At 28.7% G+C, this 27,312-nt stretch overlaps 5 protein-coding genes across 6 annotated transcripts; 3 read left to right on the forward strand and 2 right to left on the reverse strand.

Annotated features, from left to right (window-relative positions):
* Positions 1-266: 266 nt before the first annotated feature.
* Positions 267-5,024, forward strand: LOC123303876 (exosome complex component MTR3; the record flags this gene model as incomplete). Its single annotated transcript, XM_044886314.1, has 4 exons — positions 267-493; positions 649-901; positions 2,228-2,484; positions 4,774-5,024. Coding segments are annotated over exons 1-4 (894 nt in total), but the record flags the coding sequence as incomplete, so codon positions are not given.
* Positions 5,016-5,435, reverse strand: LOC123303892 (splicing factor 3B subunit 5). The gene has a single exon (XM_044886315.1). It carries the CDS (start codon positions 5,333-5,335, stop codon positions 5,078-5,080), a length of 258 nt encoding a protein of 85 aa, XP_044742250.1. The 5' UTR covers positions 5,336-5,435; the 3' UTR covers positions 5,016-5,077.
* A 2,677-nt stretch (positions 5,436-8,112) lies between these two features.
* On the forward strand, positions 8,113-13,787 carry LOC123301784 (N-acetyltransferase ESCO2; the record flags this gene model as incomplete). The annotated part of the gene is made up of 4 exons (XM_044884685.1): positions 8,113-8,225; positions 8,311-10,698; positions 12,489-12,662; positions 13,470-13,787. Coding segments are annotated over exons 2-4 (2,784 nt in total), but the record flags the coding sequence as incomplete, so codon positions are not given.
* A 5,168-nt stretch (positions 13,788-18,955) lies between these two features.
* On the reverse strand, positions 18,956-21,465 carry LOC123304293 (cytochrome c oxidase subunit 5B, mitochondrial-like). Its single transcript, XM_044886347.1, has 2 exons — positions 21,290-21,465; positions 18,956-19,391 (listed from the first exon to the last, which is right to left on the reverse strand). The coding sequence occupies exons 1-2, from the start codon at positions 21,369-21,371 to the stop codon at positions 19,111-19,113; spliced, it is 363 nt and encodes a 120-aa protein (XP_044742282.1). The 5' UTR covers positions 21,372-21,465; the 3' UTR covers positions 18,956-19,110.
* A 1,382-nt stretch (positions 21,466-22,847) lies between these two features.
* LOC123296504 (40S ribosomal protein S7) lies at positions 22,848-26,958 on the forward strand. 2 transcript variants are annotated; one of them, XM_044878005.1, is made up of 4 exons: positions 22,848-22,947; positions 23,245-23,412; positions 23,469-23,801; positions 26,844-26,958. In XM_044878005.1, exons 2-4 carry the CDS (start codon positions 23,245-23,247, stop codon positions 26,919-26,921), a joined length of 579 nt encoding a protein of 192 aa, XP_044733940.1. In that variant the 5' UTR covers positions 22,848-22,947; the 3' UTR covers positions 26,922-26,958. The 2 variants fall into 2 exon arrangements, with proteins under 2 accessions (XP_044733940.1, XP_044733932.1); XM_044877997.1 differs by having other exon boundaries at positions 22,913-23,061.
* The last annotated feature ends 354 nt before the right edge of the window (positions 26,959-27,312 follow it).

Consider the following 27,312-nt stretch of genomic DNA (forward strand, 5'->3'; position numbering starts at 1 on the left):
GGCCCTTACGTTCACCCTGTGATAGGCACGGATATCCAGGCAGCGTTCATTACCAAAAATAACGAGAATAACATCATATGTGGATTAGCAAATGAAATTCAATTTCTTAACCTATTGAATGCTTTTTTATAATCACCGTGATAATTTGTGATAATTGTTCCTAAAAATATAAATTTTTATCTTTTCAAGCGAAAAAAAATTATATTTAAGAAATATTATTGAATTTATTAATCATTACTAAATTCATAGTTTACATCTCAAAGTATATATGCATGTAACTTCATGGTTTACATGAAAAACACATGGTTGTTTATGATTATAAATGTTTAAAGAGAAATAAATAATTTTTACAAATAAATTATGGATAATCGTCGAATACAAGGACCTGATCAATCTACAAATTATTATATTTATGCAAAGTCAGATAAATTAAGAAATTTTGTGTCTAATCAGCGTGAAGATTGTAGAAAATCAGAAGAATTGCGTAAAATTTGTACGAAATATTTATTTTTTTAAACTTTTTTTATATTTCATTTAGAATTATGTTATTAGCAATAAAATAATTATTAATAATTAAATGGCTATACCATAGTATAGATACTAAATTATTATGTTAAATTAATTAAATTGTTTTCATTAAAATTTTAGATATAAAGACAAATGTAGTTAGTCAAGCAAAAGGATCGGCATACATAGAATTAGGTGAAACAAAAGTAATTGTATCAGTCTTTGATCCACGTGAAATTCCTAATAAAAATGAATATAGTTTACTTGGTGAATTGTATTGTGAATTTAAATTTGCACCATTCAGTTGTATTCAACGACGTAATCCACAGCCTGATTCGCAGGAAAAAGAGTATAGTGCTATATTTAAACGTGCTTTAGAATCGGTTGTTTGTAGGTAAATTTTTACAAATTCTAATTGATATTGAGATCGCACAGTAGTCGGGTTTTAATAAACTTAGTTTAATAGCTATTTATATGTAAATTTTATCATTTTTATTTTATATTCGCAAGAGGAGATATCGGTGCATATCCAAATTTGGTAGGTTTATAATCAATGTTAAGAACTACTCCTCATATTTTTTTGGGGCGGTTTCGTCCCTTCCCCTCTGAGTTGTATAGATATGTATACATGCATATGGTAAAACAGTTCATTTTACTGTAACTTGAAAAATATTGGATTGATTTTAATGAAAGTAATACCAATGGTAGGTTTTATTACTTACAACCATATAGACCTCTTTTAAAAATAAGAATCCAAAGCAAAAAAACACCCCTCAAAGCCAGTCCATATACCCCCCAAACAATTATTTCCAGAAAGTGTTAAATTTTCCGTTTTTCGCAAAAATATGAATCAAGGAGTCATTTTACGGGTAAGCAACTTATTATAAAATCAAAAGATAATAAAAAATGCTACAATTTAAACAAAAATTTAACCCCGTAGGATAAAATGGCAGCCATTTTAAACAATTCACTAAATTTTGTCCGAACTATTTAACGGATTTCGCTAAAATTTTAACCGAAAGTTGTAAGTAAAAAAACCTACTATTGGTTTTAGTTTCATTAAAATCAATCCAATATTTTTAAAGTTACAGTCAAATGAACTGTTTTACCATATGTATGTATTCATATCTATATAACTCGGAGGGGAAGAGACGAAACCACCCCAAAAAAATATGAGGAGTAGTTCTTAACATTGACTACAAACCTACCAAATTTGGATATCTCCTTTTGCGAATATAAAATAAAAATGATAAAATTTCTGAAAAAAATTCCATTTTTGACGCCATTTTGTTGGTTAGACATGTTGCACCACTCCGGGAAAGTAAAAAATTTCAAAAAATGCTTATTTTGATGTGAAAAGAAAAACCCCAAAGTTTCGCTGCCCAAACTTTTAATCCATACACAAAGGCGTATTTTTATTCTACTATATGTAAATTTGGTTGAGATAATAATATTTATATGAAAGAATATCTTAAATCACTTACATTAGTTCTAATTTTTGCATTCCATTTAACCCAAAAAGCAGGAGATGTTGCCTTAAAAGACCGTTAGATCTGATAAAATTTGTATTTTTGTTCACTTTATAAATATGAATTTTTGATTAGAAATCCTAGCGCACTTGTAAAATTAAATAACAGCTGATAAATATAGTAACAAGAAATCTGACTACTGTATAATCCCGTGTAAAATAAATTTTTTAATAAATTATCTAAATTTCTAGACCAGAATTTCCAAATTTTCAAGTGGATATTTTTGCACTAGTATTACAAAATGATGGATCGGCATTAAGTGCAGCAATTTCAGGAGCTGGTGTAGCTCTCGCTCAAGCTGGTGTACCCATGTATGATTTAATATCTTGTGTTACCATTGGTTTTCACGGTGATCAAATTTTTGTGGATCCTACTTCTGACGAAGAAGATTTTTGCAATATGCCTTCAGAATCGCGTAATTTAACGTATAGAGATTTAAAATTACATGGTGAGTTGTAAAATTTGAATTTTGATTGATTTCAAAACAATATGCTCTCCGACTTACTGTACAAATAATTAGCCAAGATATTATTCGGAAAAAATCGATATGAAATACATAATAAAGTTTTCAAAGCTATTTTTAACACCCCCGAACCAAAAAGAGGGGTGTTATAAATTTGACCGGTATGTATGTCTATGGTTCGTTGCTCCTAAACGGATGAACCGATTCTAATTTGCGACCTCTCGGGTAAAGAATTTTGTTTACGAAAAATATTCCAAACAAAAGTTGTTTATTTGTTACTAAGGAATAACATTTAAATTTTTGTTCTAATTCTAACTGTTACGGTTTACAAGATGGGTTCTTTTTCATTTGATTGAATTAACTAAAAATGCACCATTTTAAAATTGGCATATCTCGGTCAATTCTGAAGCTAAAAAGTTTAAAAAAAATGCCCACAATTACATCAGATAGAACTTTTTTTTATTTAATGAATAGTTTTTTTTATTTTTATAATTTGTAAAAAACTGATTTTTTTAACTCCCATAACCCCTGGAGGTTGATTTTTTGGTACGACATTTTTACAACCTAATAAAAAACTGTGCAACTATACAAATTTCAGTTTGGTATCTCTTTACGTTTTTGAATTATTGTGTTTACGGGTGGATAGGCAAATGTAAATGTTTATATCATCAATATTTCTAAGCGTTCCAAACTTGGGACTAAAATTAGTATACCTTGATATATATTTCATATATGCAAGGTATAAAAATGCATATGTTTAATTCGATTTAAATTTGTTTTGTTTTTTAAATTTGTCATTTAAATTTTTAAATGGTTATTATTTTGTTTTTGTTTTTGCTTTTTTTACAAGTCGATAACATTGAACTGAAATAATTTTGTGGAGAATTGTTAGTTTACCTTTGAGAAGGTTTTTGACGTTCTAAATACGAATCTGTCTCAAAATTTCTCTATAACATCTTGTTTTCAAGAAAAGGAAAAATTCATGTTATGTTACACCGGGAAGTTTTTTCCTCGAAACAACTTACGTCATTATAAAGTGTCATATATCACAGGTCATTTTGTATTTTAACCGACTTCAAACAAAAAAGGAGGAGGTTATCAATTCGACTGTATTTTTTTTCGTTACCTCAGAACTTTCGACTGGGTGAACCGATTTTGATGATTCTTTATCTGTTTGAAAGCTGGTGCTTCCCGTGTGGTCCCATTTGATTTTAGTCCAGTTTTGACAACGACATCCATGAGAAAACCATAAAAGTCTTAAATTTGCATTCAGTATGCACGACAAGAGGACGAATAACTCAATAACACGCCAACCGATTTCGATGATTCTTTTTTAGTGACAAATTAGTTAGTGTACTTCACATTCACTAAAAATTACAAAATAAAACTTTTCCAAAAAAAAATTAATATGCACTAAAAATAATAATAACAAGTGAAAACAAACAATTGACTGAGTTAATTGTTGAAACACCATGTGTAATCAGTCACATTACACATACAAACATGTGACACATACATAACTGATAATCAAGTATAGTAAATATTATAAAATTTCCGCCTAATTGGCGCCCTCACGGGTAAACAGTGATGTTTACGAAAAAATGTTTCAAACAAAAGTTGTTTAATTTTTGATAAGGAACATTTAAACTTTTGTTATATCTCTAACGGTTTACAAGATGGGTCCTACGGACCCAAGACCCAATTGACCTATGATGCTCATTTACGAACTTGACATCACTTTTTACGTCCTGAGTACGCTGTTATGAACTTGACCTCATTTTTTAGGTCCTGAGTACGCTATAAAAATTTCAGCTCGATATCTTTTTTCGTTTTTGAGTTATCGTGTCCACAGACGGACGGACAACCGGAAATGGACTAATTAGGTGATTTTATGAACACCTATGACAACATTTTTTTCCTAGCATCATTATTTTTAAGCGTTACAAACTTGGGACTAAACTTAATATACTATGTATATTTCATATATACATGGTATAATAATATGCTCGGTTTTCTTTTTGTTAAAAGTTTTTTTATAATACAGCAATTTTGTGCTCAAATTCAGAACGTCAAAACCTTTGGAGAAGTATACTCATGTTTTTTGACAAAAAAAAACATCAAATTGTCTAATTTAAAATATATTTTTTTTAAATTTAAACTTGTTGCTTCTGCGAAACCCTCCAAAAATTAATTCTAGATTCGTACCTGAAAATTTAATCTTTATATTTGTAACTTTCATAAAGAATTTCATGAAATACATGAAATATTTTACAGGAAGTAAAGCTGCTGAAAAAAATGCGAATGAACAAAACAAAACAGAAGAAGGTAATGAAACTAAAATGGATGTTATTGAAGAAAAATCAGATATTGAGCATGGATTATTAACGATTTCATTATTGCACACACATCAACAAATCAGTGAATATTATCAAAATGGTTCAATGAGTTTAGAGACATTAAAAAAATTAACTAATTTATTAATTGAAAAAAATAATGAAATGATACCATTATTACAAAATTGTCTTATTAAATATGTAAATTATCAATTAAAAAATAAACATATTTAACATTCCATTGTTTATTCATTTGGTTTTTCTGGTGGTGGACCACACGGTTGTAACATTTTCTCCATTAAATTGAATCGGATTCTTGCCTTTGCTTCATTTTCAGCTATTGCAAAATAGCTTAATAAATCTGGATGTCCTAAGTAACTGCTGTAACTATCCCGGTGTTGTTGAACTAACCATTCATATTTACTTGTGTCAGCATGACCTGTTCCAATGTATTTTGATTGCAGATGTTCTAATTGACTGTGGATATTATAACGATCACCCATTTTAACTTGTCTCTTGAATTAAATATTGAGAACAATTTTTATATTTCTCGAATTATTTTATATTGAACTGTCATTCAATAACAAACAACCACGCTTGACAATCTAAAGAATAAAACCTACTCTTCTACACTAATTCAATCTAAAGGCCAGTTTACATATTCAACAGGCTTATCTAGTAATAATTGTTGACTCTATTTTTTTAAAACACACATATATTAATAATCCATTTTTTGTTAAAAAACGTAGAACCTTAATGTGACCATTCAAACTGTGGTTCACCACAATTGAATGATCAAAGACAAAAGATCGCAATTAGTCTTAATCGCAACGGCATATTTTGTTAAAATTTTAATTTTTTGCCTTTTAACTTTTTTTTTCAAACTTAACCTCAAAACAATGAAAATTTCCGCTAAAAATCATAATTTTTAAAAATGAAGTCCAAGGTTTGCAAATTTTTTTTGACACCATCGTATTCAGCGCATTTTTGTATCAAAATAGTCAATAAACTTTAATTTTCTGACGTTAAAAAAAAGTTTACTCGACTATAGACTAACAGAAAAAAGAGAAAATTCAGATTTAATTCTATTCAAACTCCCACTTCGAAGCTTCAAATATAGGAATGAAATGAAAAAAATGAATAATAATTTTCTCTTCATTCTGATCCAAACCCATTTAAAGATTTGAATCAGAATGAATTAGAAACTCTAATTTCCGATTAATTGCGATTCATTTCAATATATAGAAAATATTTCAAAATTTTTTAATAAGTACTAACTATTATTGTCATATTTTATCGCAAACTATCAAACTAATTTGATTTAGTTTTTGATAAAATATTGCGATTATTTTAATAGATTCTTGACAGTTGGTGTAGCAACCTATTATCACACAAACGAAAAAACCAAATTTTTAACATATTAACATCTATAAAGGACAAACTTTATGAAAATATAAATTAAAAGTACTTCGCTAATAGACCTTTTCATCATGTCATATGCGCAAGTGCAGAATTTATTTTTCCGTACTGACAGCAATAAGTAGGACTAAGATAGAAGATATTTGTTATGCATTTTATCACATTGGTTATAAATCATTTAGTACGAAACAAATGTGAATCGTGATTTTAAAATGAAAAGCCCTATTATTTTCATTTAAACCCAATAACTCATAGTAAAATTCTCAGCAGTTCTTCTATTTCTCAATAGAGGGAGAGATTATTTTTATAAATACTTTAATTTTATCTTTGAATACTTTTTGATTCTTTATTTATTTTTAAACAAATTATCATATAGTTTCACTGTTAATATTTTATAATAATAAGATATAACAACCTTCTCCACGATGAATTAATTCGAATCCCATCCCCATCGTTACCCTCATTTGATGAAAATTCACCTCCAAATGGGTAACAAAACCTCTTAGTGATTATGAAATAAGCAATGGCAACTGTAATTTATTTGAAATTTCGTAACTTCCACTGCAGATTTTTAAAATTTGTTCATCGATGTAGTTTAGAAGCTTTCCTAAAGGAACATTTTCCACTTTTACCGCCAAATTTACCAAAAAACAAAATTTTACTAGACGGTTATTGCTCACTCTTGCCCCTAAGTTACGATTCGGGTACTTATTCGCAAAATTTCTCAAAATAAAAGCCTTTAGAAACACTAAAGAAAAATGTTTACAAAAAAAATTCTCAAAACATGCATCATTTATTATACCATGTATATATGAAATATACATAGTATATTAAGTTTAGTCCAAAGTTTTTATACCATGTATATATGAAATATACATAGTATATTAAGTTTAGTCCAAAGTTTGTAACGCCTAAAAATATTCATGCTAGGAAAAAAATTTTGATATAGGTGTTCATAGAATCACCTAATTAGTCCATTTCCGGTTGTCCGTCCGTCCGTCTGTGGACACGATAACTCAAAAACGAAAAAAGATATCGAGCTGAAATTTTTATAGCGTACTCAGGACCTAAAAAATGAGGTCAAGTTCGTAAATGAGCAATATGGGTCAATTGGGTCTTGGGTCCGTAGGACCCATCTTGTAAACCGTTAGAGATAGAACAAAAGTTTAAATGTAAAAAATGTTCCTTATAAAAAAATAAACAACTTTTGTTTGAAACATTTATTGTAAACATCACTGTTTACCCACGAGGGCGCTTATTAGGTGCAAATTTTATAGTATACATTAATATGGGAATATCAGTGTCTATTTAAAAGTGGACATCTTTTTTTATTAACGTGACGTCAAAAAACAAACGATTGCTTCATCAACACTGTCTATACATGGTATTTCAACAATTAACACAGTCAATTGTTTGTTTTCACTTGTTTTTGTCCTACCTTTACATGGGCGATGATCAACTGTGGAGTGGCGTTAAAATAATAATATTCTCCTCTATAACAATTTACCCTTTATTTGTTTTTTCACAACATCAAGATATCATCACACTATGACGTCCTCGATTTCCCAAACGTAAGCATATATATAGTTGTATAAATTAAAGGTTGTGTTCATGGAGGTTATGACTCTTTATAACCTCCATGGTTGTGTTTGTGACTGTGTGAGTATAATTAGGTTTGCTATGTTGATTGTTTATTATAGTCACACCGAACAAACCTAATTGTCATAGTTGTGATTTTTTTAACTGATCTTTAGAGGTCAACAGCATCAAATATCCCTAATCAAGTCAAAAAGAGAAGAAATATAACCGATAAAAGTAAATATTATAAAACCGCCAAAATTATTTAACAGCTGTTTTTCGTATCTGTTATCATGAAAATCAGCATGAAATTGGATTAAAATAAAAATGTAAGAAAATTCGGTTATTTTAATTCAAATTTCAAAATATTTACAATGAAGCGTGGAGTTTAATCTTGTGAGTAAAACTTTGTTTATATCGATGAATTTTGTAAATACAATGGAAAATTTTCATTGAAATGTGTTTTTAATTATTTTTACAGAATTTCATTTATCTCAATGCAAGTTAGTTTTAATGTATGTATTTTTAAAATTAAAAATTATGATAGTGAATCTTCGAAAAATTTAATTTAATCGCAATGGAAGAAGATGAAGTGAATTCTACACCTTCTGATAAATCCAATTCATCGAAAAAGAAATATACACCCACACCAAAGTTATCAGAGCGCAAACGTTCACTATTTCGTATTTCAAATAAAATTGAAAAACCCATTGCTGAAGAAGAGGAACCATTATCCTCTGATTTACACTCCGATCATAGTTTAGACGGTCTTGAATTTTGTGACAATGATAATGAAAAATTACCAGCCAAAAGTAGTTTATTAAAAAGTTCGTCGTTTCTAACACGCATCGAGGATATAAACAATGATGATTTTCTTTTATCTGCGGATAGTTCAAATGATTTTGAAATCCCTGTACAAAAGTCCATCGAAATTGAGTTGCCCAAAGTTTTAAAAGAATCAGAAAAAACTTTAAATTTTCATAATTTTATAGCTTCTGTTAAAAAATCCGATTCCAGTCCAAGTCCTGTATTAACTAAAGAAAGTTCAAAATTTATAAAGCATTTATCAAACAGTTCTGTTGACTCGAATACGGTTATACCTGAAACTCCACCTAAGAAAAATACACCAAGAACTCCTTATGAAACGTTAAACACTGATTTACAATTACCTCGTATGAATAATCGAAAATCATTATTGGGTATATTCAAAAATTTTGGTGAAAATATTTCAAATATTGAAAATTTAAATGATAAATATATTAACGATTCGAATAATGAAAAATTACAAAATTTATTAACAAGTGAAATAAAATCACATGGTCTAAAACGTGCTTTAGAAACATCAACACCAGATTCAATACCGTCAAAAGTAATGAAGCTCGATGATAAAAAATCACCAAAAGCTCGCACTTCATTATTTGCAAGCGCCGATGAAAATAAAAATGAATCAGAGGATAGTGGTGTCTCCCCTAAAATGTTTTATCGTCCGTCGTTATCACCAGTGAAAAAATCAAATACAAATGAACTTTCTTTTAAATCAGATAGTAAGATTGTTCTTCGTAGTAGTAACAGACAAAGTGGTGGGAGAAAAAATAGTGTATTTTTATGTGGTCGATCAAAAAAACGTAACTCTTTCGGAGAAATTAATGCTGGCGTTCGTACGGGTATTAAAAAACCAAAATTGAAGAATAAAATTACTCAAAGTACAAAAAAACATCTTTTCAAAGAAGAAGCTTTGAAACTTTTACGTGAAAAACAAGATAATTATCAAACACCATCCATATGGAACAAAAAAATTATATCAAAGTTTTCGAAAGTCCCGTCAATACTCCCATCGGATAAAGTTAACGAAATGGATCAATTAATCCAAAAAATCAAACAACCAACTGTTGTTCAAAATGTAAAGAGATCGCATGAAGTACCATTAGACACTTCAATTCCTCCAGACGCTTCGAATATAATACAAGAACCTAAACGAATAAAATTAGAAGAGAAATTAAAAGAAAATAAGGAGAATGTTGAAGGAAAACCACGTAAATTTTTTAAATCTGGTGTTTCAAATGAAAAATGCACCGTGAAACTTGTAAATAATATTACGCTAAAATTTCAAAATGGTAAAATGAAAATGCAATCGAAACCGCTACGAAAAATTCATACATCGCGTCCTTATACGTTTGATGCTACTGATTTAACCGTTGACAGTAATGTTAAATTGAATAATATGGACGAAGTTATTAAGCATCTAGATGAAATTCCTGACAAAGAAGAATCGTCCATACAACCTCCAATTTCTGTACAATCAGAAAATGGGAACAAACTAGTACTTTCAGCTCATTATTCGTGTTCGAAAGACGATAACTCGATAATTCTCCATCAACCCCCACCCGAAATTGAAATGAAAGATATTGCACCCCAAAATCCAGTGATAACGAAGTTAAATAATCCAGAGGATATAATCATGTCTCCAACATCCTTAATGTGTGATATGACCTCCGGTCTAGCGTTGACCAGCCCTAAAAAACATATTAATATAACTAAAGCTGCAAATTTAACGGATAAATTATCAAATTGCCCAACAAAAGATGAAATCCAAAAATCACAATCAAAAGTTTATCCAGTTTTTGTAAAAGGTCATCAAAGTACTGCGGCTCAAACATTATCGTATGCAGTAAATCGAAAAAATTTCTCGACACGTAATCGTCGTATTTGGAAAACATTAGATGATCGCCAATATCAAATTGATGCAGGTCAAAGAAAGTGGGGTGTCACACAATGTCCAACATGCGAAGTAGTCTACTCTCAAAATGAACCTGAAGATGAACAACGTCATTTAGATTTTCACAATAAAGTTCAATATTTACGATTCAATGTAAGTTTTTAACATTATTCAATGTTTGTTTTAAAATCGTAAGTCGAAAAAGAAAAACTCTTCTACTGTATAGAAAAAGGTGTAAACATCTAATCTATCTATAATATAATCTCGAAATCTACTTAAAATATCGATGAGTATTTTTGATTTTCGCATATCGATATCTTAAAAAGGTACCAATAAGCGACAAAAATAAAATATGTCCTTATATACAATAGAGCCACGATAATCCGAGCACTAAAAATTTTCAACCTACTTAGACTAATGAGACGTTCGGATAGAGAGAGTGTCTTCTTTTTTAAATTGACATATGCTTGAATCTCGATATATAAAAATCGAGGAAAATACTTTCAAACGAAAAATGTTAGTTTCAAAGGCACACATCTTGTACCGGTATCAAATTCGATCTAAGTTTTCGGGTTTAATTAAAACCTCACTGATTCATAACTGACAAACATTAGATGAACACTTTACATTAGAAAGTTGTTCTTTATAAATACGCAAACAACCGAATAGTTTAGACAGTAATTGATAGCAAAAAATTAACTTTTTGTGCGTTTGTTTATTCAATTCATTGAAAAAAATAGTCTTTATAGAAAAATAAACCACTTCTGTTAGATTTATTGGAAATTATTTTCGAAGAGGGTCTAGATTTGGCAGAAACAATTAAACGACATAATAGTTTTAATATGAAAAAACAATTTTGGGTAAAACTTTTCAGTCCGTTTTTGCCTAAACTGTACTGTTTGCGGAAAAATGTCTCGAACAAAAAATATTCCTTTTTATATCAATAATAATATTCTAATTTAAAGTGCTCGTCTATCGATTACCAGTTATGGAGTAGAGTAAGATGTGCGCTTTCATACCCAAGATTTTTTGCTTGAAGCATTTTTATCGATTAAACTTATTTTTCGAGTTTGAAGCATATGTCAACTTAAAAAAGCTCCCTGTATATTTAAAAAAACTTTTGTTGAAAATAAACAGCTTTTGAAAGTAATCACAAATTTTAATGATTAAGTATTATTACACTTTAATAATCTAGAATAGTACTTCGGTGAGTGGAGTTTAATGACAAAGAAACTTTTTATTTTAGTTCCAAATCCTAATTTTTTTGAAATTAAATTACAGCCCATGTTACTAGCTGATAATATAGCATTTTATAGGTAAAAGAATTAAGTAAAATTGGTTAAGTAGTGAACTCAAAAATGACCGTTTGTATATATTTTCATAAAAAATTTAACTCCTATTTCACCCCTTTACGGGATGAGTTTCGAAAAATCCTTTCTTAAATGAAGCCACAGTATAAAATCAATATACCTTCGAAATTTCAAATACCTATTGCCTTCCCCCCCTCAGATTATTTCCTCTCTTTGAAAGGTTTCTGATTTTATATAACATAAAAAAAGAAACATTTACAAAAAAAAATCATAAAAATCGGAGCTGTTATTGAGGAGGTTCGATGTTTTGTTTATCAAAGAGCTCATTCATAGACCACTTAACGGGTTTTTGTCATGATTTTTAATCTCTTCCCTATGTGTAAAAATAAATCACATTTTCCGCATCACAGCAATCACTTAAAACAAATGATAAAAAGTGACAAATTTTTTCTCCATACATTTATCTAATTATTTTACAGTAATAAATTGATATAAGATATTGAATAGAGTATTTCAAATGAGAATTGGACATATTTTTTCAGCCAGAAAATGCAAAAACTATAAATAAAGATTTTAGTTTGTTTAAAAATTAGAAAAAAAAAATCAGTATAATAAACATATATTCTTATCTAGGGTTGGAAAAATGAGAAAATTGTTGGATATTGTAACTTTAATCGTGCTCGTATTATTGAAGTTGGACAAAATGATTCAAAAGTATGGTGGAAACGTATAACAGATTTATTATTTGTAATTGATCGAGAATTGGGATACAGTAATCTTCAAGTGATCAATTCAAATGTATCTAAGGTAAATATTATTTTTGGATTAAAAATATGATTTTCAAAATAAGAGCTGAAATAAAGCTATATAAGACATAAATAAGGTTTTTTTTTCGATGGAAATGGTAACAAGCTCTTTTTCAATTCGAATTTGTAGCTAAATATTGTATTTTTAGATATATCTCAAATTGAAAACAGTCTAAAAATTGTTGATAAGATCCAAATTTTAATGTCTGTAATCCGCAGCATAAATTGCATTTTTTTTTATTAACACGCTTTTATTAGCTTGGTATGTATCTATGTAAAGGAATCTTTCAATGTGATTTTCACCCACATCAAAACCTCGGATGGATTTGAAATTCGCACACTTATCAAGGACCGATTATAATACAATATTTTAATAAGTTTATTCGATTATCCTAATCAAAATATTCAAAATTAATGATTTTTTTCATTTCTGAATACATGTTTTTCACATATGATACACTGAAAAACGGATTCTTTGTTACTGCGTGTTTTTTTAGATTTTTTAAACTATTTTTCCCCACAAATTCTCTTGATAAATTTATCCAAAATGAATGTTAAATTGGCAAAATAAAAGAACACCGAAATAAGTCATTTTTGACAAAAATCGGAATTTTCTTATCAACAAAAATTAAAATAATTTAATTAGTACTGGAAATTGCTCTTTCATTTTGAAAATCCAAATTTTTCACTTGCCTTACTAACCGTACACAGGAGAAGTTCTTATATGAGTGAGAAAGTTGTCTTTCAAAAATCAGCTTTTCTCACGACTGTGAATGCCAAAAATTCGATCTGTTTATTACTGTTTCAGGTATATTTATATATTGAAAATAAACAAATACATGGATTTTTATCTGCTGTACCGATAAAAGAAGGATATCGAATGATTCCAACAGAAAATGTTGATTGTTGTAGTCAAACACCATCATCAGCAAAATGTGGTGTAACACGTATTTGGGTTGCTAGTTCTTACAGACGTAAAAAAATTGCAACCAATTTAATGAACGCATTACGTAAATCATTTATAATGGGTTATCATTTAACAGTAAATGATTTAGCATTCAGTACGCCAAGCACGAGTGGTAAACTTTTTATACAAAATTATACAAAAACTAATGAATATTTAATTTTTACTGAGTAGATTTTAAAAAATACTAACAAAATTTTTAATTTTAATTTAAAAAAAAAAAAAATCGATTTTTAATTTGGGTTGTCATAAATTTTTGTTTGCCATATTTTTATGTGCCATAGATTTTTGTTTTTATACATAATTATCAAAATCAATCTAAGGCATGAATGATACAAATTTTAACTGAATCAAATTTTATTCTTTTTCATGGGGTTGTGATGTTGTCGCTTGCAAAACTATATCTTATGGTGAAAATTTTGTTCACATTTTATTAGTTAGTTTACGGTATATTCGTAATCATAAAAAGGCTTGTAGACCTTTAGATTCTCTGTGTACTTAAAAACAACTCACCGTCCGTAGAAAGACGTTTATTACAAGCAAATGAAAGTACAGAATTCTGTCATAGTCAAGGAAACCCAAAAAGCTTACAACTTCTCTCTCGGTCCGAAATGCTTCCAGTAGGGAATACTTTTTTTTCCAAGTTTATAGACGCAAACAGTCTATCAGACTCCTTGTTATATGTCCTCCGTGAAAGCCACTTCTTGATTCAGAACAACATCGAGCATCTTTCTATGAAATTCACAAACATGAGCGATTTTATGTATCCGTACAGATAATAATCCAACAGTGTTTGTAATTCACACGATAACGTCAGTAAGCATTTTTCATGACTGGCCAGTATCGTATTTTTAGGAATATGCATATAGTTTTGGAAGTGACAACGCTACTATATGATGTTCAACACTTTTCTAATCAATTGGGTATTTTCATGAAAATGATTTTGCACCTATAATTAATTTAATAAATAAGATTAAAATTTAATTTTAACAAATGATTTTTAAATAAATAAATAAATAAAAGTGGTACAATATGATATAAAATCACGAGATGTGCTTTGTCTGCCATCATTGTGCATATTATTATTACTTATACATTATAATGTACCCATTAATAATAATTTTGCATGGAATATGCACACATCTGTAAAATGAAAATATTCGTTTAAATTTTAGCAATTTTTTATTATTAAATAGTTTAAATATTGATGACTAAAAAATTTGTTTAAATAATAAAATATTACTATTAAATGGATTGGAAAATCATGAAAATACCCAATTATTTAATGTAATTTTAACTGAAAATAATTATTTATTTTTTTATTTTATACATTTTATGTATTGCACATAATTTCATGATGGAAAAGATATAACGAAAATTTATTATAATTGGTTTTTATAGCTTTTCAATAGTTCATATCGATTGACATAAAAAAAAATAGCCGAGTTGTATTGAACTCAAAATTATTGTTTTCCGTCAGAAAATTAGAGGCCAGTCTATTGACTATTTTTATAAAAAAAATGAAAGGCTGTATGAATATTTTATTTTAGTCGAAATGCTGTGTTTTGTTCGTAGAATGCACAGTTTCAATTATAATTATTAACAATGAAGCCCAGTTTTTAATAAATAAATAAATAATTGTTTGCTACCATCGTATTCAGCTCATTTTTGTTTATAAAAAATAGTCACTGTAATAATAATAGTAGACAGGCCTCTTTAATTTTCTGACGAGGTAAAAGTTAAATTGATTCGCCTATAATTCGGATAATTTAATTAATATTGGGTCTATATAAGCATTAAAAAAACTTAGCGGTCATCCATAAATTACATCACACAAATTTTAAACAGCACTTTCAAAATTTCCGACTTAAATTCTACATAAACATTATAGTGTAAGATCCGGCATTAGAAAAATATACTCTCGTCTGTTAATTGACGAAAATAACATTGAATAGGATTATTACAATAAAAAACAATTTAGGAATTTAATCTCTGTCAAGATAGCCCTATTGCTATTAATATTAATTAATTAATTATCAATTATTTTATAATTTCGTTCTTTAGCTTGGTAATAGAATTTTATAAGTACCATACCATAGAATATTACTCGATAAACATTGTTATAACAGGAACCGTTGTGTATTACAGCCTTACTTAACTGGTTGCAGGTAATCGTACCAGTTATAAACAGCGGTGCCTATTATAATAATTGTAATATTCCGTGCTATGATACTTGTGAAAAAGTATTCATATGCAAAATAATAAATTATAAAATAATTGATTTTAATTAATTAATATTAATAGCAGAAAGACTATCGTGGCAGCAAAGATTACATTCCTGTTTAAATTGTTTATATTGTAATCATCCTATTCAATGCTATTTTTATCAATTAACAGATGAGAGTATATTTTTCTAATATCGAATCTTAGATAAGTTTTTCTTTAACTTCGTGTTTTAATATTTTAGATTTTGACATATGATGTTACAAAGCTTTTGATCCTCCGTACCTCTTGTCGCGCCATTTCACATTTTGTTGACTCCATTGGACGTGTGCCGTGATTTATGGATGGCTTCTCACTATCTGAGAAAGTAAAATTTATTTCGGATTCTGTATGTGATTTTACGAATGCTAGATAATTTATTCATAAAATAATGAACCGGAACAAATAAAATCTTAACAAAATTGTAAAAAAGTGTTAAACAACCCTACTTGAAAATTGTAATTGTATAAAAAAATAATTTTATCAATATTGTGAATTTATTTTATCTAATTTTGTTGAAATTGAATTTTATTAATTAATCTTGAATAATTTAGTGAATCAATGATGAAAGTGGATTTATATATAAGTACGTGTGCCGTGATTTATGGATGGCTTCTCACCATCTGAGAAATAAAGATCTTGATGTTTCGCTGAATGTGATCATTTTTTACGCGACGTTTCATATGCAGTTTTGTAAGCTGTTCTGCCAATTTTTTTAAGAATTTGTATAGGTATTTTCTTCTTTTCAACTATCTTCCTCTATTTTCGTCGTTTTTATTCATTTTTCACTAAAAAAAACCAAATCATTTAAGTGCAAAAAAATCACGTAACCACCTACTAACACGCGCACGTGTACACTTCCCGAGCGCATATGCGGTACCGATGGATATGTAAAAGAGGTATATAGACGGCCACTGTTCTACGACTTATACGCATTGAAATATTTGGATTCAAAAATACGTTGCGGTCTCAGAGATCGGTGGTAGGTGGTTAAGGGTTATGATAGTGTTAACAAATTGTAAATTTTTTTTTTCATAGAAAAATGTGTAATACCAAAACTAAATTAACCTAAGAACGAGGGGAGATTGTAGTAGCTTGATTTATTTTAAAGAAAATGTAATTCATTTGCATTTACATCATACTTCTGTAGAGTTTGATATACTATATGTGATATACTATGTGATGTAAATTACCGTCAGTCAATCACAGTCCGATTTTTAAAGCCATTTTGGTAAATCATTTATTTAAAAAAAAAAGTTTTACACTATAAACTTTCTATTTTTTATAAAAAACGAATACTTTTTTGCCACCCCTTCCCTATTGTGGCTGAATTCATCACAAAACATGTCAATTTTTACCGGCTCGTGAAACTTACAAATTTTTTTTTACATCTAGTCTGGTTGGTCTGTTGATAAAACTCAAAATAATTTTTACCGAAACAGGTAAAGTTTCAGCCGAAACTTTTTTAGACATGTTAAAAATCTTTTTTTACTGATATTTGGCTTATTTTTTACATTAATAAAGACAGTTAATTCGTTTTAAATGAAATGAAACACAATAATTGAAGCATGCGAGCAAATAACTACTTATTTCTTTTATGTTACTGCTATAAACAAACACATAATCAATCAAAAATTATAAAAATTAACAAAACATTAAATATAATACAACACATAAAGTCACAATACAATCACACCGAACCGACCGGCGAACTGAGCAGCAATTCATCGAAAGTTAACCGAATACTTGCGATAATTCACGAACGCAAAGTTTCGGTACGGCCGAAGGTTCTGCAGATTTTCTACCCAAACCCAAACTTTTCTTAAATCTCACATTTTTACTACTATGTAGAATCTTTGATCTACTGAACTACTATAGAATCTTTGATCCTCATATGTTACTATCCATAGTTTTAACGTTATCTCGAAATATACTATTTTGCATTAAATCCACTTTCAACAGTTTTATTCTATAAATAATAATTCTTATTGTATCAATTTATACATTCGTGTGTTATTTCTTTATAATAATAGCTTCTTAGCAATCCTTTCATGAAGGTGAATTTATTGACATTCCAATAAAATATTGGTAATATTTTTTTTAAAACGTTTACAATGATTGAATGATTTTTTTTTATCACAAAGCTTTATAATTAAATTTTCATAAGTTTTAAAATGATTGTAATTATATTATGAATATTGATTATTTAAATAAATAATTAACACGTACATGACAGCATGGATATATAATAATGTAATGAATCTCTTGTTAAACAAAGATTGTATTACAATCTATTTATTTTTTTATGATATTGTTGTAAACAATAAACTTTTTGATTTATAAACATTTTGTAACATTACTTGTCTTCATTTCGTTTTCCTTAATTGATATTTCTTATTATATGACGGTGATAAAAAGTTATACACTTGTTTTCTTTAAGTTCACGATTAATATAATAAAACGAAACTCGCAAAAGAAAAACTGTTTAATGTATTTAGGCCTTTTTTGAGAGGGTAGCAGCGTGGTCTGATAATAGTGTCATCTGTGTCAAATCAGAAAAGTTTTAGACCGGCTTTTGTAGCATCTAAAATTACAATGAGTAAGCCTTCGTTAATTATAATAATTGATAAGTGGAATAGATCAATGTAACATTAGGAAGTTTGATTAATATTAATTTGTGGCCCTATCCACTTCCTTCGTTTCCAGATTTCACTAATTTTTATACTCTGTATCAACTGTATACATGAAATATATATCAAGGTATTCATTGAGTCCCAAGTTTCTAACGCTTAGAAATATTGATGAAACGAACAAATTTTTTTTATTCCAGTGTAATATTTTGGTGTTAAAGGAGGCTGTTATGATAATTTGCAATTCTTTACATGTAAATGTTATAGTAAATGTCAAATTAAAATTATTGAAAAATAACAATTAATTAAACTTGTGCAACAACCACAAAAATCATGGACAAAATAAAAATAATAAAAAAGAAAAAAAAAAAACAAAATTAAAAACGGAAACAGATATTTTTATTCGTAAATTAATATTTTTTATTGATTTAATAATTTACAACAAGTTCATAATTATTTACTAAATATGACGTAACGATAAAGGGGTGGATTATCATTGACATCATTTCAAATATACTAGCATTTGTTTTAAAATTACAATTTACAAAAACACATCTCATTTGTTTAAAACAACGTATTTTATTGTATACGCTTTAAATTGGTGTTTTCTCAACTAATTTGTACCAGTAGCCACATTCACATCGTTTTGGTTGACCTTTATGTAACCACATCCATGTCACTGATGTTGCATCTTCTTCACATACACATCCTACGATACGAGCATCGAATGCACTAGGAATTAAGGTTGGATTTGATTTACCGCCATCCACACGTTTTATTACTTTCATGTCGAAAGGATCATCGTTACCAGATATTTTAGCTAATATTTCACGTTTTTCTATTCCTGTCGCATGTTCTACTGGATCTGCCAAAGCTGTTAACAAATTATTCAAATTAGCATTGTCAAAATACTTCTAACATCGGTGAAAATATTGTTGTTCTAAAAGTGGGACTTTCATTACAATATTGATGAAATAAGTGATTTTAATATAAATACTATTAAAGATAATAAATGAGAACTCAAGGATATTTCCAATTAAATTTCGATTTTGGAATAATTTCTTAGATTAATTTTTGTACGCATTTCGACCATCATGTAGTCATCGGCAGTATGAATTACCTAATCTTAATTACTCTTATAATTAATGTATGTTACTCGTTGCTAATTTTGTGACGATCTACACCGGTGATGGTTGAGTACGATTACTGTTAACTAATTCATGCTGATGACGACTACATGGTAGTAGAAAGGTGTATTTATACAATACAAAAATTGATCTAGGAAAGTGGGATAAAATCGAAATTAAAGTGATTTGAAGTTGGAGAGTAAATAATTTTCAGGTGAAAACAACATACCTAAAATTATTTTGGTTGGGTGGAATATCTAATTTTTCAGCGATAATAATAAAAGATAACAGGGGCGCTCCAGCCTGGTCTTTAGGCAATAGCTCTAGAGATTCTCTGTACCCTCCTTGAAAGCAATCCCTCAGCTGGTGGCAGGAGGGCCACCAGCTAAGAAAAGGAATGCCACCAAGACAGAAAAATATATTGTAAGCAAATTAAGGCACAATTCACAAGGTGAATTGATCCAAAATTTCTAACCCAAACGTTTTTAATTGAGAGTCCCTGTAGCCTATACCGATAGACATAAAGCGAATATTGTGCCAACTAACCCGCTAATTCTGTCGTCTTCCCACGAGTACTATCGTTAACCAGTTTAGTTATCGATACTAGCTGGATTATTTAAGGCCAGGTAATTCAATTTCGAGTTAAAATTGTTCAGCGTGATCAAACTTCAATCAGTGATCTTACACATTCAAACTATCAGTTATTATCAAACAATTTTGTTAATATTTTGGCGGAGACGCGTTTTGTGTTAAATTTACGTTACTATTAACTGAATAATAATAATTAAATTTACTTAATATTATATCAGTGTATTTAAAACTATTATCAAGCGATACTATGAAGTAGAAAATATTGTCAAATTACAGTAATCTGACAAACCGATTCAAATTCATTCCATTCTACTAATATTCTATGTTTGTATCTTTTAATAAATTCTATATGACATTAAGTGACTTCAGAGTACCAATGTAAGTGCAATTATTCTGAGAGAGAGAAATACTTTAAGTATCACCCAATATAATAGTACTTTAATAAAAAGGACTCAAATTCACTTAATATTACGAAATTTTTATAATAAGTTAAATTTTAAGTCTCCCGAATTTATTAAAAACTTTTTTGAACCATAAAAAAAATTTAGTGTCTCTTTGAAATCATTTATTACAGTTTTTAAAACATTTGAAAGATTTGGTATTTTTGTTTTATTAGATATCAAGGCTTGGTACCTACTTATCTAATAAGCCTAGTTTCATTTGTTTTACTAGTTTCATATTACATTAGTTAAAGATCTCTCAGAAAATAAATAAATTGAGATTTCAGCCTTAAAGATTACACAAAAAATTTCATGAAGAGGCACGGAGTTATGTAAACTAATAAGACTTTTCCTGTTAAGTAATCAGTAATCTTATCTTAAAAAGTTAGTATATTCTATACCTACATGAAATTAAAATTAAAATTTGCATATATTCGAATCATTTAAAATCTGCATAAATTTGAATGTGTTAAAAGGTGTGCCGTTTAAAGTAAGGTACAAAATTAAAAAGAACCGTAAAAATTCAATAAAGATTATATTATCCAACCATAAAAGTGAAGTATCCCTAATTACGTAATTAATTCAAATAAAAAAATTTAAAAAGAAATATTTACGTTTATCAGCAAATCGACTTGCAGTTAATGCTAAGTGTCGTCGTGGAGCACGAAATAGAATTCTCGAGCACAAGGAGGCCATTATTCGTTTTAATTTTGTATCACTCGCGTTTCGACCAGGTTGATAAGTCGCCTATGGACTGCAAAAAAAAATCGACTTTTACTATCATGAAAGCAGCTACACATTGTACTTTTTAGTGAAAAGTTAAAAATACCTAAAATATGAGAAATAACTCGTGAATTGTGTATAAAAAGGATGCAAATTTTGAGAAATACTGATAGATAATTAATAAAAAAAAGAATTTTAAAATGGTTTAATTTGATATTTGTATGAAATAATTGTGTATTTTGAAAAATCGTATAATTTTCTATACAGAGTGTACACGAAATAATATTTCAAATTTCGAAGAAAGGCTAAATGAGATTAATATTGTCTATAATAATTGAAGTTTACCTTTAGTAACGCTAACAATTGGTGGTAGCCTTTCTGAAAAAAAATAATACAAGCCATATAATAACATATGTTAGGGATCATACATATCTTTTATAATATCCTCTAACGGACGATAAGCAATTTAAACGTAATGCAAAAACTTAATTGCTTGCATTCAAATTCTTTAAGCTTGGCTTAACTATTCGGAAATGTTGCTTTTAATCTAGCGATTGCACTGATATTTCGAAATGCAACACACTAATTGTCTATTATACAAAAAAAATTTATGTTACATGAATATAGGGGTGTCTTAGATTTGGTATGACGTCCATGAAATGAACGTCACTGTGCACTATTTGTTGTTGTTGTTGCTTTTTTTTTTTTTTTTTTTTTTTTTTTCGCAAAATATGCATGGCAGATTTCACAAGTCCTTCCTTCAAATGTACGAATTAAATTTAATTAAAATTAACACAAGAAAACAGTAAAAATCATGCATTTTAACTTCTATTTGAGCACGCACTGAAGGGCAGTAAAAGTCATACGGAACAGGTAAGCCTTCTTCTTGTCCTGGCCTTAATTTAATAGTTTGCCTGAGACAGAGATCAGGAAAACTATCTTTTTCGTGAAGATTTTCTACGGATGGAATTTCGAGCCAACCATCATTGGTTCTACATAAAAGGGAATGGCGGTGGAAAAAATCCATTAGTTGTAAAAAGAACATTTTTTAAATTGGTCCTATTATTTCCACAGCAATCTTTATCAGCAAACTTAACAATCCAAAATTAGAAGAATTTATTAAATAAATATACTTCCCTCAAATAAATCAATTCATTAATAATTCATTATTTTATTCATAATTCTTTCCCAAAAATTAGTGTTTCATCTGTGTTTCAAATAAAATTATTTAACAATTTTAAATTTATTTAACAAATAAATTTTCATTTGAAGAAAACTACGTAGCTTTGCTCTCACCTCCTCCCGTCCGTTACGTGTCTCAGCGTAGCCTTGGGGGTGAGCCAAACTCACCCCCACCTCTCTTGGCCATGCTACGTGGTTTATGGACGCTACTTTATATTTTTCACGACTGCGACCCAGTAAAATTTAGAACATTATTTTCCTTTCACTCTGTATTTAAAAGTGATCGGACTTATTCCAAGCGATGTATGATTTTACAAGCGCATGTCATTTACAGTTTGGTTCCTTTTAGTAAAGCTAACCAGCAAAGGTACACGTTTTTAATACATAAAAATTAGGAAGTTTGACTTAAAATTAAATTTATAAATGTTCGATCACTTTAATATTGTTTGATACGATATTTTTTAAATATATTAAATTTATTGTGAGTAAAATAATTATGTGATTGTTCAGTTTTATACATGATAAATTAAGATGTTGTTTTGTTAATCAGTATTTTATTTCCTTATAAACAATTAGTAGTGCTATTCAAGTCACCTTCCTAATTTAATTTTTTGTTAATTTAATTATCTGTTATAATATCTCTTTCTTATAAAATTTATTACAGATGTTGTCGAACGCGAAAATTTTGAAAGCTGGTGGCGCCGAGCCCGATGCATTTGAGTCACAAGTATCGCAAGCTCTTTTAGAATTGGAAATGAACTCCGATTTAAAGGCTCAATTACGTGAATTATATATCACAAAAGCCCGTGAAATTGATTTAAACAACAAAAAGGTATGATTACACTCGTATATATACATGATATATTCTAATGTTTTATTTATTTCCAGTCTATCATAATCTATGTTCCAATTCCAAAATTGAAACAATTCCAAAAGGTTCAAACACGTTTAGTGCGTGAATTAGAGAAGAAATTTTCTGGTAGACATGTTGTATTTGTTGGCGAACGTAAAATTTTACCAAAACCAACAAGAAAAACCCGTACAAAGAACAAGCAAAAGCGACCACGTTCCCGTACATTGACAGCTGTATATGATGCTATCTTGGAAGATTTAGTATTCCCAGCTGAAATTGTTGGTAAAAGAATAAGAGTGAAATTAGATGGATCACAATTAATCAAGGTTCATTTAGATAAAAATCAACAAACCACAATCGAACATAAGGTATGTTTCATGTTCAGTTATTTTATTACCCACAGACAAATGTCAAATTAGAATGGTTCATCTGAAACTTGTTTATTTGCGCGTTAAAGTCTTCTTGTCTTGGTATATGATAAAATATTATTTAATTAATTTTCTTGTTAATGATTCTATTTGCTGTTTTGGTGATTTGAAATTTGGCCAATGAAAAATCTCGAATTTTCATTTTATTGAAGTTGATAGACAGTTATTATTTTTTTGTTCAACTATTTTTACGTATATACACCATGTTTCATGAATTCTCTAGTTTCGGAAAATTTTATCAATTACGTTAGAAGTAAAATTGTAAGACAGATTTAAAGCTGAAATATTATTTCATAAGCAAATAAACTTTTCACTCTACTAATTGTGCGAAAGTAACTAATAAAATTGCCGATAGTTATTTATCCCTTGATTTCGGCGTCGGTAACGGAGACATTCAATGTATCTATAATGGACCGTATTCATGAAAAACAGAAATGCTTTTTGATAATTTTTTATATAAATATAGGTTTAGTAGAGCCTGTAACTCAAAAATTACGCATTTTTAACAATAAAAACACTATGAAAAAAAATTGTTAAAAAGTCACAATATTTGAAATATTTTAAAACAATTTTTTTTTTTTTGCTTCGCCGCTCACGTGATCTGTTACGTCAATCCGACAAGAAATGACAATAAAACAGTGTTAACAGTTGTATTAATATATCACTATTATCAACTTTAAATGACGTCAAACCAACCTTCGTGTAACATCGTGTGTTTCCGGATCGTTTTCGCCAATTTTAATTTTAATGATTTTCATTGTCTGTTTTCTCGGTCATATGGCTTCAAAAAAATCCTGGAGAAAAATTAACCCATTTATCAAGATATTTACTTTCATTAAAAAAAAAATGTGAAAAAGGTCTATTGGGGCTCTATAATTGATAAAATGTTTTACAGTCCGTAGGTAAAATTTTATTATAGGATTAAAAAATAATTGTACAGAAGGTCAGCAACTCCAATTTAAGAGATATTATTTGTAGAAGATTCCTAAATAGCGAAGGGTGAAAAAGCTCAATTTACATCCTCACTAACTATTTTTTATTTAACTTATATTTTTAGTTTAGTTCAATATCTGAAAAATAACGCGGAATTTTGAAATTCTATTTTATCTAGCATTAGGTTTTAGGGGTGGTAGTTCTTTTGAAAAGCGGAGTTTTTTTTTAAAAATAATTTTAAATCCTCAAAATTTCAGTTTTCCAATTAAAAGTTTGTTGGTGTATTCTCAACCCTTAAAGTTGCATTAGAGAAACTAATTTTGTCATAAACCGAAGATAATGTGTTAATATAAATAACTCTCTTCAATCACCAATACTCGCTTCTGTTCTACAATAAAATTGATTAACTTTATTTTATTATATCTCACCAATGAAACGGTCAATATATATATTTTTTTTTTAACAATACATCAATGTTCAGTTTTTTTTTTTGAAAATATCTATAAATTTTTTAAAAACACCCACTCCTATGCTCTATGTTAACAAACTTTTATGGGTGATTGTATTATAACATCTTCAATAAGTGTAAAAATGACACCTATAGCAAGACAACAGCTTAACGTCAGTCAATGCCCGAGTTTGCTTTGATTAAATGTTTCAATAGAGCTGAGCCTGTAGTTTATTATATATAAAAAATATACCGGGTGTCTAGGAATTCATTGTTCATAGTCTAATTCTGTTAATAATAAACATAGATTCATTTTCGGAATGAAGCTGTAGTTAATAAAAACACTTTTTTTTTTTCAATAAAAACAATTGCATATCGATTATGGTTTTCCCGAAAAGAACCCAAACTTCCTTATTTCAAATTGAAACCTGTGATTCTTTGGACAGGGTTCTAAATTTCATGAATAGCAAATATCACAAGTTATGATTTTGTTTCAAAATGGAGGTCATATTTTCTAATCTGAACAGTCTGCGATTTTGAAGTACCTGATTAATATTTTGGTTAAATAATTCATGGGCTTAGTTTTAAAAGGATGTTTAAATGTTATTTTTCCTGTAGTTTTGTAGAACCCTTATTAAATGTTGTAAATTTATGGTTTACTAACTATGTTCATTTTTAAAGTTCATTTACATCTTTATCTTAAATAGGAAATCTGAAAAGTAAGATACATTCGATACTTTATACTATTAGCAGCAGCGGCGCCAGACAACGCGAGCCCCTGAACCGAGCACTTATTGTGAGACTTTTTAAAGCATAAAAGTTAACCTTGCGAGCTATTTGTTTTGCAAAATTGTGTCGATAACAGTGTCGAAATCAGTAGTACGCGAAATATGCCGAGCCATAGTCGATTTCAAATAGTTTTAGATCAATTTTAATCAAAGATCATTTAAATTACTCACCTCTTGTGTATGAAGAGGCCTTTCTAAACGCGAGGACCTGATCGGTATCCCAGGTTTGCGCACCTAAAACCGCCACTGACTATTAACTACTAAAATGTCCCAAAACAATAGTTCTACTAACTACTAAAATGTCCCAAAACAATTATCATACTACTCTTAATATACACGTTTAACTCAGTTGGCGTTGCACCAACAACGAATTTATTACGCATTTTCGTTTTTTTTTTTTTAAATTTAACCGTAAATGGGTCTTTGTATCAACTTAAACATAACAGCTTTGTCGAATATTTTGGTTTCGAAATTTTTTAATTCAAACTTTTATTTTTTGAAAACTATTTCGAAGATTTCATTCGCCGAGTAATAACATTTTTTGGATAGCGATTGGGTCCGCGGAACATTAATTTACCATCGATGACCGAGACTTATATCGACTTTTATAAGGTTTAAATATTTGAGTGATGGGCGGCCAGATACAAAACAGTGCAGTGAAAGATTTTATTCATACATTTAAAATTCTAAAACATTTTCACCAAATTTCGTTTTATGTTTCAAAAATTATGAGATTACTAATATGCCCATTAAATTATTTTAGGATATAAATAACAATCTAATTTTATTAAATATAATTTCGTTTTGTTTCAGGTTGATACATTTACTGCAGTTTATAAGAAATTAACTGGTAGGGAAGTTACGTTTGAGTTCCCAGAACCATATTTGTAAAATGAAAATTCTTAATAAAACTTTATGAAAAAAAAGATTAAAACCTGTATTTATTAGTTGTTGTTGTTTTTTTTTTGTCTTTTGAATATAAAACACTACAAATTATATTAAACAAGGGAAACAAACAATTGACTGAGTTAATTGTTAAAACACCATGTATAGACTGTGTTGATTACACTGTCACATTACACATACATACATGTCACACATACACAACTGATATTCCCATATAATACATACTATATAAGTTTCGCCTAATTTGCGCTCTAACGGCTAAACAGTGATGTTGACGAAAAAATAAACAAAAGTAAACAGATAAAATTTTTATAAAAAAATAAACAAAAGTTGTTTATTTTTTTATAAGGACATTTTTTACATTTAAAGTTTTGTT

The sequence above is a fragment of the Chrysoperla carnea genome, chromosome 1 (assembly GCF_905475395.1).
Source record: "Chrysoperla carnea chromosome 1, inChrCarn1.1, whole genome shotgun sequence".
Taxonomy (NCBI): domain Eukaryota; kingdom Metazoa; phylum Arthropoda; class Insecta; order Neuroptera; family Chrysopidae; genus Chrysoperla; species Chrysoperla carnea.

Bases quoted from the DNA above. Each gene is read 5' to 3' on its own strand.
- LOC123296504 (XM_044878005.1), top strand. From the start codon at position 23,245: ATGTTGTCGAACGCGAAAATTTTGAAAGCTGGTGGCGCCGAGCCCGAT. The intron at 23,413-23,468 runs GTATGATTACAC...ATTTATTTCCAG, and splicing joins TTGATTTAAACAACAAAAAG to TCTATCATAATCTATGTTCC. The intron at 23,802-26,843 runs GTATGTTTCATG...GTTTTGTTTCAG, and splicing joins AAACCACAATCGAACATAAG to GTTGATACATTTACTGCAGT.
- LOC123304293 (XM_044886347.1), bottom strand. From the start codon at position 21,371: ATGGCCTCCTTGTGCTCGAGAATTCTATTTCGTGCTCCACGACGACAC. The intron at 19,392-21,289 runs GTAAATATTTCT...ATTTGTTAACAG, and splicing joins AAGTCGATTTGCTGATAAAC to CTTTGGCAGATCCAGTAGAA.
- LOC123303892 (XM_044886315.1), bottom strand. From the start codon at position 5,335: ATGGGTGATCGTTATAATATCCACAGTCAATTAGAACATCTGCAATCA.